General features: G+C 29.8%; 1 protein-coding gene across 1 annotated transcript; it reads left to right on the forward strand.

Moving 5' to 3' along the window:
* Positions 1-13,754: 13,754 nt before the first annotated feature.
* Positions 13,755-15,831, forward strand: LOC133831465 (glucose-6-phosphate isomerase 1, chloroplastic-like). Its single transcript, XM_062261767.1, has one exon. It carries the CDS (start codon positions 13,802-13,804, stop codon positions 15,656-15,658), a length of 1,857 nt encoding a protein of 618 aa, XP_062117751.1. The 5' UTR covers positions 13,755-13,801; the 3' UTR covers positions 15,659-15,831.
* Positions 15,832-17,257: the final 1,426 nt, after the last annotated feature.

The following is a 17,257-nucleotide window of genomic DNA, read 5'->3' on the forward strand; positions in this document are numbered from 1 at the left end:
GCCAAATTTTCAACTACAATCGGTGTTAGATAAATGTTCAATTATTTCATAATTCACTGCTTAAAAAAGCAACTTATAATTATAAATGCAAAATCAATAAATTTGATGTAGTGTATATTCATACTTTTCAAAAAGAAAAAGTACTTGGAGAGTGAAGAATTCCAAATACCAAACTGGAGTGACACCATTGTCATTGTAAAGACCATTTGTGTAAATAGCTCAAGAGCACACTGGAAAGAACACAAAAGCAAATAATTTTATCACATTTTTTTAAACCAAAACATGGAATATAATAAGCACAACACATAAGTGGTTTGGGCCTAATCAATCTTATTGATCATGAAGATGTTTACAAAATCAACATTTGCACATCCTAGTTTCTTTCTTACAAACTATAAAGGTACCACCTTACACAAATCAATGTCAAAGTATTTCCTCACTGTCTGAAATGAATCCTCAACCTTTTTAACCCATTACACATTAGATTAACAATCCAAAATAGAGATAATAACAAACAAAGTGCTGAGACGCCAGAGTTCCACGCTGTGACGACAACTTGATAGGATCTTATGACTTTGTGGTCGAGCATTTCTGCCGTGACGCCATCTTAGCACGGTTCAGGTCCAGCCTCACCACTGCCACGATCATAATGGCTCTTAGCTACGTCACTACCTGAAAGTTCATTTCATTAGCTAGGGATTAAGGGGTACAAAATCTAGACCAATTTATCTAATGTAATTAATGTAATGTAAACTTTATTATAATTGCACAAAATACTAATATTTCTTTTGTATATTATTTTTATTTTTTAGATTAGACTTTATTTTAATTGCTAGAAATCAATCGCTAGAGACAGTGACTAAGGACCTATTTGGTACAACTTTTAGAAAAGTTAGAAGCTGCTTTCTGAAAAAGCTGTGTAATAAAAGTGTTTAGTAAAGTGTTTAGTAAACTGTGAGAAAGCATCTTAACCCAACTTTTAGCTTTTTCTAAAAATTGCTTTTTAAAAAAACTCTACAATAAATGTATTTATTTATTAATTATATTTTAATCTAAATTAAAATATTTAAAATAATATATAATAATAACTTTAAATTTTAAATATTTTTATTAGATATTTTTAAATATTTTTTATTTTAGTAATTTTATATTAACAAATCACATTAATATAGATTTAAAAAAAATGTTTAACATAGATTTTATTATACACTATAATATTATTTTTGCTTCTTATAGTATTCTTAATTTACAATGTATCAAATATGTAATTAAAAACATATTAAGTGAGAGTTTTGCATAACTTAAATATTATAAATTTGTGATTATATCATGATAAAATTATTATACTACGATCATTATAATTATAATTTTAGTTACACAGACTAGTTATAATATATACACAATTATATGTGTATATTATATAATATGACATTTTTGTTGATGTTCACTTTATTAGTGTCTTATCGAAAACATATTTTAATTGTAAATTATTTAAATAAATACAATATTTATATTGAAATTTGTTTAGTTGTGTGAATTTATTTTAATAAAGAATAATTAGCATTTTTGCCCCCCGAACTTATGACACTACCAAATTGTGCCCCCTAAATAATACAACTTGTTAAAAACTCCTCTTGAAATATATTATTTACAGAAACTTAGTCCTTCCTGTAATGTCCCAGATTTTTAAGACTTGATAATGCGGAAATATAAACGTTTTCATTTAACAAAATGTCTCAAAAATCCATATAAAAAAACTTTTTAAAGTCGTATGACCATACTTAATATTTAATACAAACATAGTTTATGAAAAGTAAACCGAGCCTTGTTTATGAAAATAAAACAACATTTCCAAAAGCAAAATAACTTTCCAAAAGGTCCGTCCACATGTACATCCACAAAGTAGACTCCAGCACTCGCTGCTTTGTTCTGCCATTGTTCTTACCTACAACAGTGAATAACTAGGTAAACGAAAACACATAGTAAGTTCAACTTAAAAAAAAAAGTATGTAGAGAAGACAAGTGGAAACTGGCCAAGTCACTGACCACTGATAACAATAGCTCAACAAAATTAGGGTTCTGGACCTTAAACAATCAATTTCAAGAACGCAAAAGCGTCCTGACAAGCTTATAGTTATGCCTGATAACCAATGACAAACTATTTAAGATAAACAAATAAATCCCTGCACTCAGAAAATCCTAGAGCAAACAAATATAATATATCACAATATAATTCGAGACCAACGCTCGATAATTTACGACAATTCAGGCGTACCACACCCTCCAACATATTTGCTAATTAATAAAGGAAAACTGAGTCTCAACACTAAGATCTAGCCAATAAATATCCCCATCAATGGTAGCTATTGAGTTACTTAGGGCATCACTACTTATCAAAAAGTAAGTCCCTCACAAGGGTAACAATTAACTTACCTAGGGCATTGCTACTATTCAAGAGTGTAATCGAAGTTACACGGGTTTACAAAGACTTCCATGTTAATCAGTGGTGCTGGCGAGTTTCCCCTAGGGTGTTCAACCTCACTCAAACTTGGCAACCCCTAGTATCTCTAGGCACTCTCACTGAATGACCAATATTCACGGCTTCTATCTGGGAATAACTTATCAGAGCACTTGCTCGGGTTCTAACCGTTTAATGATTAAGTAAGCATGAGGGCTCCTAGGTCCCATTCATTTTGGCGCCCCTAAGTTTAAACCAGCAATCCTCACCTCTTGGCCACTCGTTGCGGTAGTGAACCAGGCATAATAAATCAAACAAGCAGTGTGACGGGGATTAGTCGTCTAGGATATGACAGATTTCTACCGGTCATATTTTATGAATCAGCACTTACTAGGCTAACGCCTCTATGTAAAGTTTCTACGACAGTGTTTACATGTGCATGCGTCTCTATACTAACATCCATTACACTAGTCGTTTCATGTTGTAGCCACATAATAGAAGTTGACTTACTTGGAGTCCTTAGCTCTTAGCAGGATTTCACCCTTCAACGTATAGTCAAGTTATGCTTAGCCAATACTGTAATTATCCATGCAGTATACTCGAATTAATTATGACACTCATAATTCATTATAATTATTTTGGGCAATTTGGTCATTCTCAAAATAATTTGTAAGGATTAAAGATCCTTATTTGGTTTTAAACCCACTCAAGAAATTCATCGCAAAAATTTGAGACTAAATCCTAAGTCATGGGTATACCTATCCTATGGTCTCGATACCTAGACTCAGGTATCGCAATAGTATTTCCCATAATCCGCTAAAAATCTTATTCTTTAAAAGTTTCGCTATTGACTCGTACTTTCAACAAGTCGGTTAAATATATAAAAGATTTTAACCGGTATTATATCCAGAAAATATTGATTAAATTCCACAATTATTTTTCAAGAAAATAATCTTTTAATTTTTCTTAAGGTTTTAATTTCTAAAAGCAGTTTTAAGAAAATAGCCTAATTTTAACTTAATTAGGAAAAATCGTTAATAATTGCTTATCTTGACTAGTTAATTCTCCAAAGTCAATTAATCAAGTTTACTTGCTAAACATAATTTACTTAATTATTTTATCAAAATATAGGGTTTTAAACCCTCTTTTTAATTTATTAATACATTAAATCTTTTATTTTTAGAAAGAAAAAAAAAAATTCTCACTAAGTGTGAAAACCCACTTTTCACATTTTAAACTACATACTTTATTAGGTTATAACTTGAAATTTACTTACCCAATTATTACCAAAATTTCCCAATTCAATCTTTGGTATGCCATTTAGTTCTCTGTATAATCTTAGGTCAAAATAAACCTTTTTTATTGGTGAAAACATTTTTCATACATTGAGGTAAAAATGACATTATTTTCAAGTCCTTATTTTTTTTTTCAAACTTTGGCCCTTAATAATGCTCAAACTGTTCATTATTTTGTTACCAAATTTTACAGAGACATACGAGGGTATGCCAAGAACATCTCCACAAAATTTTAGCAAAAAGGAGGTTTATTTGCTCTATACAGTGGCTATCAAAACTTGGTCCCGAAATTAAGAATATGAAAAAACAGTTTTTTACCTAAACTTTGAAATACCACAACTCACTCATTTCTAAACGTTTTTGAGTGTTTCAAAATCTCAAATTCATTTACTCCATCTCAAAAACATCACAGTATAATTTATTTTTACAAAATCAGTTATATAGTGGATGCTTGTCCCCTTGGAATTCAAGGCTCAAAACCTTTCTTTTTTCTTTTCGGTTTTAGGGTTTTCAACAATACCCAGGGATTCTGGGTCCCTATTTTCACAATCAACATACACGCATCATAAAATGATTATCAAGCAACTACCATAGCTTTATTACATCACCAATAAGAAACTTTAAGTATTGAATACACAAAATAATCCTTAAAAATAAAAACCATACAAAAACAACCATAAAAAGTAAACATTTTTACCTCTTGTTGTTCTTGCTTTAGGTTTTGATGTTTCTACTAGCTTTAGAACCTCCAAAACTCATTCAAAACCTTAAACCAACTCCCCCAACAACATATATAGTTAGTTATTGAAAGATCTATGGTTAAAAACTTAATAAAAGTCAAGTTTTTGAAACTTTTACCTTAGGGGAACTCTTCCAAGATTAAAACTTAAGCTTCCAAGGTTTCTTAGTGTTTTTGGTAGTTGAAAATGATGAGAAAACTTCAGAATTTTTTTTTGAACAAGATGAGAGTGAGGGAAGAGGAGGGGGTTCAATTTTGGGGAGGTTGGAAGAACTTAAACAACACCAAAAATATCTAAAACACTTGAGATTTTTTACTTTATGTTACTTTGTGTCATTAACATTAATTAGATGTGATTAAAAGCTTAAATCAATTTCTATAACCTTTTTCACTCTTATAAATGTTTTTAAAAAAAAAAACAAAACACATAATAATTAAATTAAATGTCTCTCACATTTAATTTAATTAATCACACAATATAATTTAACCTAAAGTTCATTTATGGAATAAAATTCCACATTTAGGCAAAAATTTAAGCATTTAACACAAAATGCCATAAAATTTCTATTTCCTCTTAGGTTTATTATTTTTGACCAAACTTTAATTTTTATGAATGTATTTTATGCCAAAAATATATTTGCCATAGTTTATCATTTTATTTTTTGAGATTTTTACCCAATTAGGGTTTTTATGTCGGTTCAAGACTGAAAGTCTTCTCTTGACTTTTAATCACACAATTCATAATTTGGCTAGCAATAACTCATGGAAATAAATTCCAAACAGATATAATATTATTTAACATAATATTCTTAACTTGGGGAAAACAATCTCGACTCGAGTCGTTTAAAGGTACCCGAAACACTGGGCGTTACACTTCCGTTAGGTTCCGTTCAATTTTGCCATTTAAACGCTGATATGACATTGTAAATTATGATAAATTAGTATTTTTGCCTCCCGAACTTTGACCATTACCAAACTGTACCCCTTTTTATTGGAAAAATTAATTAAAAAAATCCACTTTTTGTATTAATTATTTAAAAATTAATTAAAACCTAATAAATTTTTTAAAAAAATTCAAAAATTAAAACAGTAAAATTAAAAACAAAAACATTATATCTTTGAAACAAAATCTTAGTATTAGTTCAAATTTATAATAATTTAATTTATAAAAATCCAAAGTTAAATGAAACTAAAATCTAAATACCAAACTAAATATACATTCTTTGTCCAAAAAAACAAACTAAATATACATTCAAATTCAAATCACATTTTACACATCTTCTTTCTTTTTTTAAAAAATAAAATAAAATAAAAGAATTTTTTTTATAAGAAAATGAAACGATTGGAGCCATGCAAAAATTATAAGAAAATTCAAAACCCAACATAAATGAATCATTTCTTTTTAATTTATAACAAAAATAAATATGTTTCTAATATTCATCAATTGAATTAATTAAGATTTTATTTATATTTAATTTTTTTATTTAATTCATATTTGATATTTTAATATCTAGAATAAATTTTAATTTGATATTTGATTTTTTATTTCTTCATATTTATTAAATATTTTGTTTTTTTTTTAAAATCTAGAGTGAATTTTAAAGATTTTATTAAAGTTTCAATGAATTTTATTTAATTTTTTAAGATTTCAATTAATATTTGAATTGTTTTTATAAGAATTAGTAAAAAAATAGATTTTTTTTTTAATTTTAAATTATTATTTTTTCAATAAAAGGGAGTGCAATTTTGTAGTAATCAAAGTTCAGGAGAGCAAACATGCAAATTTTCTACACACGAAATTGACATGACAACGGCACATCAGAGTTTAAACGTAAAAATGGAACGGAAGCTAACATAAGAACTATGTTTCTGTAAATGGAAAAGTTCATGGAGAGTTTTTAATAGACCGTATATTTTAAGGAACACGATCTGACAGTGTTATAAGTTCGGAGGACAAAAATGCTAATTATAATATTTTAAATTTAATGTCTAACTTTGAGAACTGTATTGTCAAGTTTGTTCCAAGATGCTTCAATGTTTTTCTGATAAAGTAGACTTAATAGCTCTAATGGCTCTTGTAACCAATGGAGGATCCCAAATATAGTTTCCATGCTTCTTTCAGAGGCTATCTTTGAATTCTGTAGCAATGCATATTGATTGCCATAGCAACCCTTTTCCCACTTTTGCTCCTTGCCTCGACTGGTTGCTACAGCTGCTAAACCTACAAAAATTGTTAGCCACCCTCTGACTTCTCCACCGATACTCTTCATTGAATTCATTAAATTCGACCATATTAGCATTCTTCAAGGCTATAATCTCAACTTGGCCATGCAACCTTTGTTTTCAGATATCTTTTGTTAAAGTCACCACCCACTTTAATAGTTCTAGAAATTTCTAGAGATAATATAACAGCTAGATGTTTCTAGCGTTTTGGGTCAAGTACATTGAAATATTAGTTTATCTAAGATGTCTCAAAAATGGTCATGCTTTGTAGAAGCTTCGAGAGTTTTTAGTCATACAATTTGCTAGAAATTTCTAGCATATAATAGTCGGTTGTGGCAACCGACTTTAGAACAATATAAGTAGGGACTTTGGTCCCTTGCAAGTGTGTCCAAATTTGTAGTAAAGCGAGTGTTCCAAAAGTGCAAGTAAGTGAGTTCTCAATAAGTGATAGTGTGAGAGATATAAGTGTCTAAAATGGGTGCAAGAGAAATTATAAGTGAGTGCTTCAAAATAAAGTGGGCAAGTGTTTAGTGTGCGTTGTGGTCAAATATTGTATCAAAGTCTTGATTTTCCACACGTTATGGTGTTCAACATCTTTTTGTATAATTCACACTCCAGGAGTGACTATAAAAAGACTAGGCTTACCATTGTTTAAGGGGCAAGTACTTGTTATGGTTGGAGATCAAGATAGGTGAGCACTTGATGAGTTTAATATTGATGTCTGGAAGCTCTTATAGCATCCTATAATATATAGCATTAACTTATATATGGCAAATTTTAATGTTCACATGTAAAGGAAAATTGTGTTTGAAGTTTTTCATTCATCACTTTATTGAAACTAGACTTGTATATAAAGAAAATATTGAACATGTAGGCAAACATTATTGAAACACAAACATCATGAACTTAATGAAGCCTATGCAGAAACTGATAACAGAGAAATTGAGTAAGAGCTTTGGAAATATTCCACAAATTATATGAAATCAAAGTTCCTTCATTATAAGCTATGCTTCCTTGACATAATATAATATATATATATATTTGACAAAGTGATCCATGTTGAATTTCAGTAAAAATAATCATCAATTAATATTGACAATTCTTATTAAGTAGTTATTCTTTACTACCAAGTAATAATTGAAGCCTTTATTCTTTGCTGCAACTAATAAGTGACATAAAAGTGGGAAAATTAAGATGTTCTTTTACATTCAATAATTATCTGCATATTAATAACAAAGTTGATGAAACTTTCTCAAAACTATTAATCTTTCTCAAGAAAATCTGGGCAAGCAAAGGAAAGTGTGAGGATTCAAGTAATCCTCCTATCTCAGAAACTAAAGCACTAACACTACAGAAAATTAGAACAGCAAGAAAAACAATAAAGAACACAACAAGATACTTGGTTCAGACTGAAAAACAGTCCTACATCCAAGGCAGAGGTTTATCCTCTAGTCAAAACGATCAAAGATTACAAGTATAGTTTACTAATGAACCAAGTTACAAACTCTCAGTACAAGAACATTCACACACTCACTTTTACAGAAGCAGAGTTTTCCTCTCAACACCAAGGTGGATTTCGGTTACAAAATAAAAATGGAATGTTAATGTAAAGGTAATAGGAATATGAATTGAATGGAATGAAATTTTATTTCTTTTGTTTGGTAGAGACTTTGAAATGAGTGACTGAATAATAATTATTATGTTTGATATACTATGCAATAGAATGGAATGGAATATAATTAATATTATTTTGACCAAATTACCATTACTCTTATAATGAATAATTTTTTCTATCAAATTACTATTATTTTGTAATTTTAGTTTTTATTATATACCAAAATACTATTTTGTATTTGAATTTAACTTTGATTTCACTAAATTACCCTTATATACAAATTAAACAAATAAATAATAATAAAATTCTAATTATTAATACTCAATATACAAAAATTTTATAGAAAGAAATAATGTTATTATTACTTAAAAAATGTGCTTAATTGAATGGACTTTTTTATTAATATAAATATGTTATAAATTTATTGAATTTTAGTATATTTTTATTATTAAAAAATAAAATAAAAATTACACCTTCTTAATATAATAAAATAGTAAATAATCATTACACAAAAAAGAACAATAAAAAATGTTAATTGTCTAGTGTTTATATTTTTTTATCTCATAGATACGATATATATATTATAATATTATTTTTTTATCAAAACTTTTCCATGATCATATATATATATATATATATATATATATATAATGTAAACTAGTTTTGGAGAATGGCATATATGGTATAGCAAAAATTATGATGGAATGCAACGACTTTTCAAGTCATTTAATTTAGTAAACCCAAATGCCTAATTCAGTGGAATTAGAAATCCTATTGGAAAAGTCATTCCAATGATAAAATGCAAACCAAACACTTGAATGGATCATCTTTAGGAATAACAATTCCATTTCTATACTTATTCATGTAAACCAAACATTACCCAAGTGTTCAAAGCCTTATTATATACATTAGTAACCAATAAGAAATAAGATCGCTAACAAGTCATCAATCGATGAGTTAGATTTAGCAATGCAAATAAAGAGGGTTGTTAATTTGATTTTTTTTTTAATATGGAACAGAGTTTATTACTTCTTAAATTTTGTGCATTTATTTGCGAATAAAGACATTACTGTAGAATTCGTTACATTGCTTCCATATATGTTATGTATTTGAACTATTAAGCCCATTGCAGATGTAAATATTGTGTTATATTTGACACAAAAAATTAATATGTGATATATTTGATACAATTTTTAGCACTATGTTTCAATGCACAATCGTAAAAGTTAATGCAAAAATTAATATTTCATCAATGCTCATTTGATATTTATTGAATATATACAAAAAAAAAAAATTATTTTATATTTAATTGTTGATAGTTAAAGATAATAATAAAATACAAAATAAGATAAAAATCTAGTATTTAATGTTAATAAATAAAGATAATGCTAAAAATAATAAAAATGACATAAAGTAAATAAAAAAATGTAGTATTTATGGTGATGCAAAATATGCATCATGCTAAGTTGTGTGGTAAATTTGACACAATTTATAGAGTGAGCTATATTTTAGTATTGCATCATCAATATAACATTCCATTGGAGATGCTCTTAACTTATTTTGTTTATTACGTAATTTGTGGTTTAATTTAAGGTATTGGAAAATTCTAGAGTGCACCCCATGTTTTTTGGAGCACCAGTGCACTCCTTTCTTGTTTTCAGTACTGAAATGATTTTCAACGTAATTTTTTTATTTTTTTATGATCGTGTATATTGTAGTTATTTAAAATAACCTGTAAATTTCAAGAAATTCCGAATAATTCACAATATCGAAAATATGGTTCGAACAGATTATCTTCCACGCGTATAAGAAAAAACAGTTACGCGTGCAACATACTATTTGAACATTGTTTTCCGCATTGTAAACTATTCGGAAAATTTTCCAAAAAATTTACAAGATGGTCTAAATAATTATAATATTCATGTTCATGCAAAAAAATTCACCAAAAATCATTCTAGTATCAAAAAATAGAAGATGTGCACCAGTATGCCCATTTTAAGGTATTAATGTATTAGGTTATGTGCTTAGTTGACTGGTTATTAAGCCATCTTTGTTGTTGTATTATTTTTTTCTTGCCGGAATTGTTGTTGTATTATTTGAGGTATGATTTTTAGAAGATTGCTTTATTGATCATAATGAGTTCTTACATTGTTTGATTGCTGACATTGTGTTTACTTGCATTATGCCCTCCTGTTTTGCTACTATTAAATTAAGTTTATTATTGTATTATTTGAGTCTTCTTCGTATCCTCATTATACAATATATCGTGTCAAACTTTGCCTCCCAAAACTTCTTCTCAAGACCATTTTGATAGGTCAATGCATCTTTTGAAAACTTATATTGTTCATTTCACTTGTAAGATTCAGCTTCATCATAAGCTTGAACCGGTTCTTTCTAGGTCATACCCTCGTAATTTTTTAATTTCATATACTATTTCAATAGAGTTCTTTACTTAACATTCCTCAAACCGAGGAGGTCAAGAAGGAGCGCACAACAAGGGATGTTAAAGAGCAGTGGTCGACCCAGAATTCACGTGGCGATCGATGCTAAATAATAAAAAAAAATATACACAATACAATGAAATCTTAACGTAAAGTTAATAAATTTGTTGGAATTTGAACCTCATTAAGATTTATATAAATGGTTAAATATAAATTTCAATTAAAATACATATATATTTTTTAAAATATTTTTTATTTTTTTTCACCCAAGATAAGTGTCCACCGGTGCCGGCCTCATCTTAAGGCAGGAAAGATAATTGCCTAAAGCCTCGAAACATAAGAGGCTTCATATTCTATATATCATTATATATATATTACATTTTATATAAGATTAATGTATACTAATAAATGATTAGTGTAAAACCAAATATAAATGTGTAGAAAGTATAATAAAAATAATAATAAGAGAAAGACAAAACAAGAAAGGAAATGAAACACAAGAAAATGACAAACAAGATGATTAAATTATAATAAATTATTTATCTCTGTTTTAAAATTTTCATTGTTACTGTTAAATTATTTTGTATCAAATGTCAAAATTTACTATTCATAGAAAAATAATTGCCTGGAAAAGGACATATTCCTTGTAAGTCTATCTAAGTTTTATAGGTAATAGTTTAGAATTAGAAAAAAAAATATCCAACAAAAAATATCCATCAAATTTTTAGTGAAAAAAACATACATCAAATTATATTAATATTAAAATTTTAAAGGAAAAAAAAACTTAAAAAAAAAAATCTTCATTTTTTGTATTTGCCTACGGCCCTCAATTTGCTTGGACCAACCCTAATGTCTACCCTCTCTCGTCTCTACGTGGGCTCGCCAGGAGGTTTCCACGTTACTCTGACAAATCATAGAGGTGAGGTATGAATTCTTTGACAGAGACACTACTACCTACGTGGATATATACATTCAGTTTTATTCAATATTTGTTATAATCTTTCGTTCAAATCTCATTTGTCTTCTTTTCAGTATGCTCTTACGTAAATTGTACCATGAAATTGAAAGTCCAAGGTCGACTCAGTATGCTCTTACGTAAATCATTTTTATATATATTGTATTTAATACTAAAATATATTAGGGTGTGAATAGTTTCTAATTTAGATACAACTTTATAATTTTAGATTTTTAAAATATATGGTATTAGTTAAAATATATGATTGGTAGATTGTATTTGAAGATTAAATCTAAATCAAAATTCAGATTTTATGAAGGAAAATAGAAAAACAATAAATCTATGTTTTCTCTACTTTCACAGATTCAATTTTTTAAAACTCAAAAACCATTTTCAGAAACATGTTTTTAGTCACTAAATTCATATTTTTAGTTTAGAATCTCACTTTTAAAAAATATAATTTTATAAATGTGAACCAATCATATTCTTAGTAAATCACACTCAAGTATCCACCTACTTGAACTAGAAGACTATTTTATAGGAAGATTTATTATTGAACCAAATTGCACATGCAAAATTTGTTACACATTAATTATCTATACGCCATTCTATAAATTTTAGCCAAATAGCTAGTTATTTTTTTGAATTTCTTCCCACTATACTCTCTATTATAGAGAGTTGATTATTTTAATAATTTACCTAATTAATTATTTTTATTATCTTGTATTTACAGAGAAAATATCTACTTCCAATATTAATTTGGTTAACTTTCTACACTAACTATATTTGACTAGTCCAAAAATAAATTGTAATAAAAACAAGGATATGAGGTTACGGTTGGAGTAGGAAAAAAACTAAAAAAAATGTTGTATCATTAGTTAAAATAAATAATTTTACCAAATGACTAGTCTGGTTGGAGTTGATTTCAACGACTGACTTTATTATATTTATTGCTGTTGTTGTGATGACAGTTGAGAAATGATACAGAGCTCTAAAGCTTTTTGTTAAATTTTGTGACCACAAGTAATAGATGATGATCATGATCAGAATGTACATTTTGTTGAAATTGATATTGAGGAAGATCCAGAAATAGCAGAAGCAGCTGGGATTTGGGTACACACCTTGTGTTCAGTTCTTCAAAAAACAAAGAGATGCTCAGGTTGGATACATCAAGTTTGCTTTCTGTGATTCAATTTTGTTCTCTTTAAAAGTTTATAATGCCTTGTCCAATAATCCTTCAATTTTCACAATATGAATCTAGTTGTCATTTATTACTTTATTTTTCTTGAGAATTTGGCATCTGGTTTTGTATTTTCTCTTAATTTTTTTTATCATGAAATATTTTAGATAAATGTTCAATTATTGCGTAATTTGCTGCTTAGAAGGAAATTTAACAATTTTCACTGGGTCCTCATTATTAGTGTAACTCCGCCAAATATATAAATACTACTCGCCGCTTAGATTTCGTCATCCATTACATAGGTTTTATCGAAAGTTTGGTAGTAAAATTTGGTCACTTTAGTAACATTTTAGGTATTTTATTATTAAAAAAAAATGTTGTTATTAGGTATTTGAAGTTCCGTGACCATCTGAGTTGTTAGCCATACTTATAATATTTATAAAATTTAAATGTGTAGTATAAAATTTAAATGTGTAGGAGAAGACATTAAATTATACCTAAAGTGATATGCCAATTCTTAAGCACATAGTAATTCTTTAATTTTATTTTTAAAAGTGAAACACTTGTAAAATATTTTCCCCGCTGTTAACTCTTTAATATTAAATTTATAAAAAAATTAAACTATTCAAATTAGTAATTAATTTTATTCATTATCTTTTTTTATTTTAAAATTAAAAATGGGAGGAAATTATGAATTTTAAATTCTATAGCCACATCTCTAATATTTTATTAAAATCTATTTAATATTAAGATTTTTTTTTTTTAAAATGTGTTCAAAATCTATTTCTATTACTATTCAAATTAGTAATTAACTTTATTTATTTTCTTTTTAATTAACTCTATAAATAAATACTATAACAACCGATTCGATTTTGATCACTGTTCAAACTCTCCAATGGCGTCGATCTCAGGAATTTGCTTCTCTTCACCATCTCTCAAACCCCACGAAAAGCCCTTCCACAGAGCCACTGCCACCTTCTCACTCCCAAGACACTCCCTTTCCTTCCCGACTCGCTCTCCTCGGATCGCTCCCGCTCAGTCCGTGGCTCGGGAGATTTCGGCTGACTTGTCCAACTCCGATGGATCTGCTACTTTTTCGACGAAGAAGAATGGGTTGGAGAAAGACCCCCGCGAGCTTTGGCGTAGGTACGTTGATTGGCTGTACCAGCACAAAGACCTCGGCTTGTTCATCGACGTGAGTAGGATCGGGTTCACCGATGAGTTCGTTGACCAGATGGAGCCCAGATTACAGGCCGCTTTTAAGGCCATGGAGGAGCTTGAAAAGGGTGCGATCGCTAATCCCGATGAGGGTCGGATGGTCGGCCATTACTGGCTCAGGAGCCCTGATCGTGCCCCCAACTCGTTTTTGAGGTCACAGATCGAGAACACGCTTGATGCTGTGTGTGATTTCGCCGACGATGTCGTGAGTGGTAAGATTAAGCCACCCTCAGGGGGACGCTTTACTCAGATTCTTTCGGTGGGTATTGGTGGCTCTGCTCTTGGACCACAGTTTGTTGCAGAGGCACTGGCTCCTGATAATCCTCCTCTCAATATAAGATTTATAGACAATACCGACCCAGCAGGAATCGATCATCAGATTGCACAGCTTGGGCCGGAGTTGGCATCTACACTTGTCTTAGTGACTTCAAAGAGTGGAGGTACTCCCGAAACTAGAAATGGCTTATTGGAAGTACAGAAGGCCTTTCGTGAAGCCGGCTTGGAGTTTTCAAAACAGGGTGTTGCCATAACACAAGAGAATTCTCTACTGGACAACACTGCAAGAATCGAAGGCTGGTTAGCTAGATTTCCCATGTTCGACTGGGTTGGTGGTAGGACATCTGAAATGTCTACCGTGGGTCTTCTTCCAGCGGCACTACAGGGAATCAACATTAGAGAAATGCTTGAGGGTGCAGCATTGATGGACGAGGCCACCAGAGCCAATGTGGTGAAACATAACCCCGCTGCATTGCTTGCGTTGAGCTGGTATTGGGCTTGTGATGGAGTAGGATCAAAGGATATGGTTGTGCTTCCATACAAGGACAGCCTCTTGCTATTCAGTCGGTATCTCCAGCAGCTAGTCATGGAATCTCTCGGCAAAGAGTTTGATCTTGATGGTAACAGAGTAAATCAAGGCCTGACTGTGTATGGAAACAAAGGGAGCACAGATCAACACGCTTACATACAGCAACTCAGAGAAGGTGTGCACAATTTTTTTGTCACTTTCATTGAGGTACTAAGAGATAGGCCCCCTGGCCATGACTGGGAGCTCGAACCAGGTGTTACATGTGGTGACTACCTTTTTGGAATGTTACATGGAACTAGATCAGCTCTATATGCAAATGATAGGGAATCGATTACAGTTACTGTTGAAGAAGTGACACCTAGAACCGTAGGAGCTCTAGTAGCTCTCTATGAAAGAGCAGTAGGGATATATGCCTCGGTTGTCAACATTAATGCGTACCACCAACCTGGTGTGGAGGCTGGGAAGAAGGCAGCTGGACAAGTGTTGGCTCTTCAGAAGCGGGTTTTGACAGTACTTAATGAGGCCAGTTGTAAAGACCCAGTGGAGCCATTGAGTTTGGATGAAGTTGCCGAACGTTGCCATGCTCCTGAAGATATCGAAATGATTTACAAGATCATTGCCCATATGGCTGCTAATGACAGAGCACTCATTGTCGAAGGCACCTGTGGTTCACCGCGGGGCTTCAAAGTTTTACTTGGGGAGTGTAATGTGGATCAGTTATATGCTTAAATTCATTGCCATGTGGCCTTAATTTGTAGGGAAAATTTCATGAGACATGGCTTTGTTTAATGTTTACACTGAATATTGGGAGTTTCCATTTTTTTCCCCAACAAAATATGGCTTTTTCTAATTTGATGGAAAATGTCATATATTTTGAATAAATTTAGTGTTTTTTAGTTTTATATTATTTTTGTAGTAATTTTGTCATTTTAACTTGTGGTTTAAATACTTTTATATTTGAGAATTTCTATTTTTTTATTTTGTTTTTAATTTTATCATCCAATTTCTCATCCATTTATTGTTATTATGTTAACACAGGGATAACTAGTTCACAGATATTAATGCAAATATGGTAACTAGTGAGTAACCAGTTACCATACTATAGTAATAGCTTTATTAAAAAAAAACAATAAACAAAACAATGAAAGACATTCATTTATAATGATCATTGATAAAATATTCTACAAAATTTTAAAAAAGAGATCGAAACGCATATCCAATAGCAACAAGAACAGATCAAACAAATTGAAGTGAGAACTTGTATGATGATTGTGAGTGAATAGAATCAAATGTTTATGATTGTGGTTTGATGTTGAGTTTCTACTAGTATTATGATGTTTATGGTGAAATGTAGTGTCTTTGTTGCGAGTTATACAGTTCTTATTGCTAGATGTTAGTTCACAGTTACTCTATGTTGCAAGTAAAGGAAAAAATATGGCTCAACAACAATGAGTCGGAGGGACTTGGCGCGAGGGAATTGCATGTTATGGACTTATCTGATCGGAAGGGGTTAGAACTTAGAGGCTCAACTTGGATTGTGTTTTTAAGTTTTTAAGGATTGTGTTATTTTATTCTAAGTTCTAAATTGGTTTTTATGGTAGTTACTTAATAATTTGATTTTGCATGTCAATTACATTTTATTTTAAAATGGGAGACCCCAAAATACTTTTGTTTATATGTTGCATGGTTTTATTAATAAAAGGGCACAATGCATGTTTTGGTTTATGCACGGTTAGCACCCGGTTTCAGCATAAGTAGGGAAAAGAAAATTTTCCAAACAATTGGGTTTTGAATATGCAACATAACTATCCCACATTGAATATTAATGTCAAAATTTAAATTCTTATCCTAATAAATAATCTGGTTAAATAATCTGGTTAATTTTTATGGGAAATTGCATATAATTGAATAAATTAGGTATTTTTAGTTTTATATTATTTTTTAAAATAATTATGTCATTTTAACATTATCTTTTGCTTGTGTTTTAATTATGTGTTTTAAAAAAAATTCATTTTGGATTTTATATTTTGTAAAATGAATAGACCCTAAACTTAATTTTGATTAAGAAAAAATTGAATATAACTGATTATTTGTGATTTCAGTTGAGATAACTTTGACCAAAATCAGATTTAGAGTTCTATTTGAACCATTTTACAAAACATAGAGTCCAAAAAGTAATTTGTCAAAACACAAGGTCCAAACAAGTAATTGGACAAAACACAAGGTCAAAAATTATATAATTTTTTTTTAAATGCAAATATGGCTATCCTGAGGGTAACAAGTTACCCAACAATATGAAAATAATAATTAAAAAAATCCAACTAAGTG

The sequence above is a fragment of the Humulus lupulus genome, chromosome 4, assembly GCF_963169125.1.
Source record: "Humulus lupulus chromosome 4, drHumLupu1.1, whole genome shotgun sequence".
In the NCBI taxonomy this organism is placed as follows: Eukaryota; Viridiplantae; Streptophyta; class Magnoliopsida; order Rosales; family Cannabaceae; genus Humulus; species Humulus lupulus.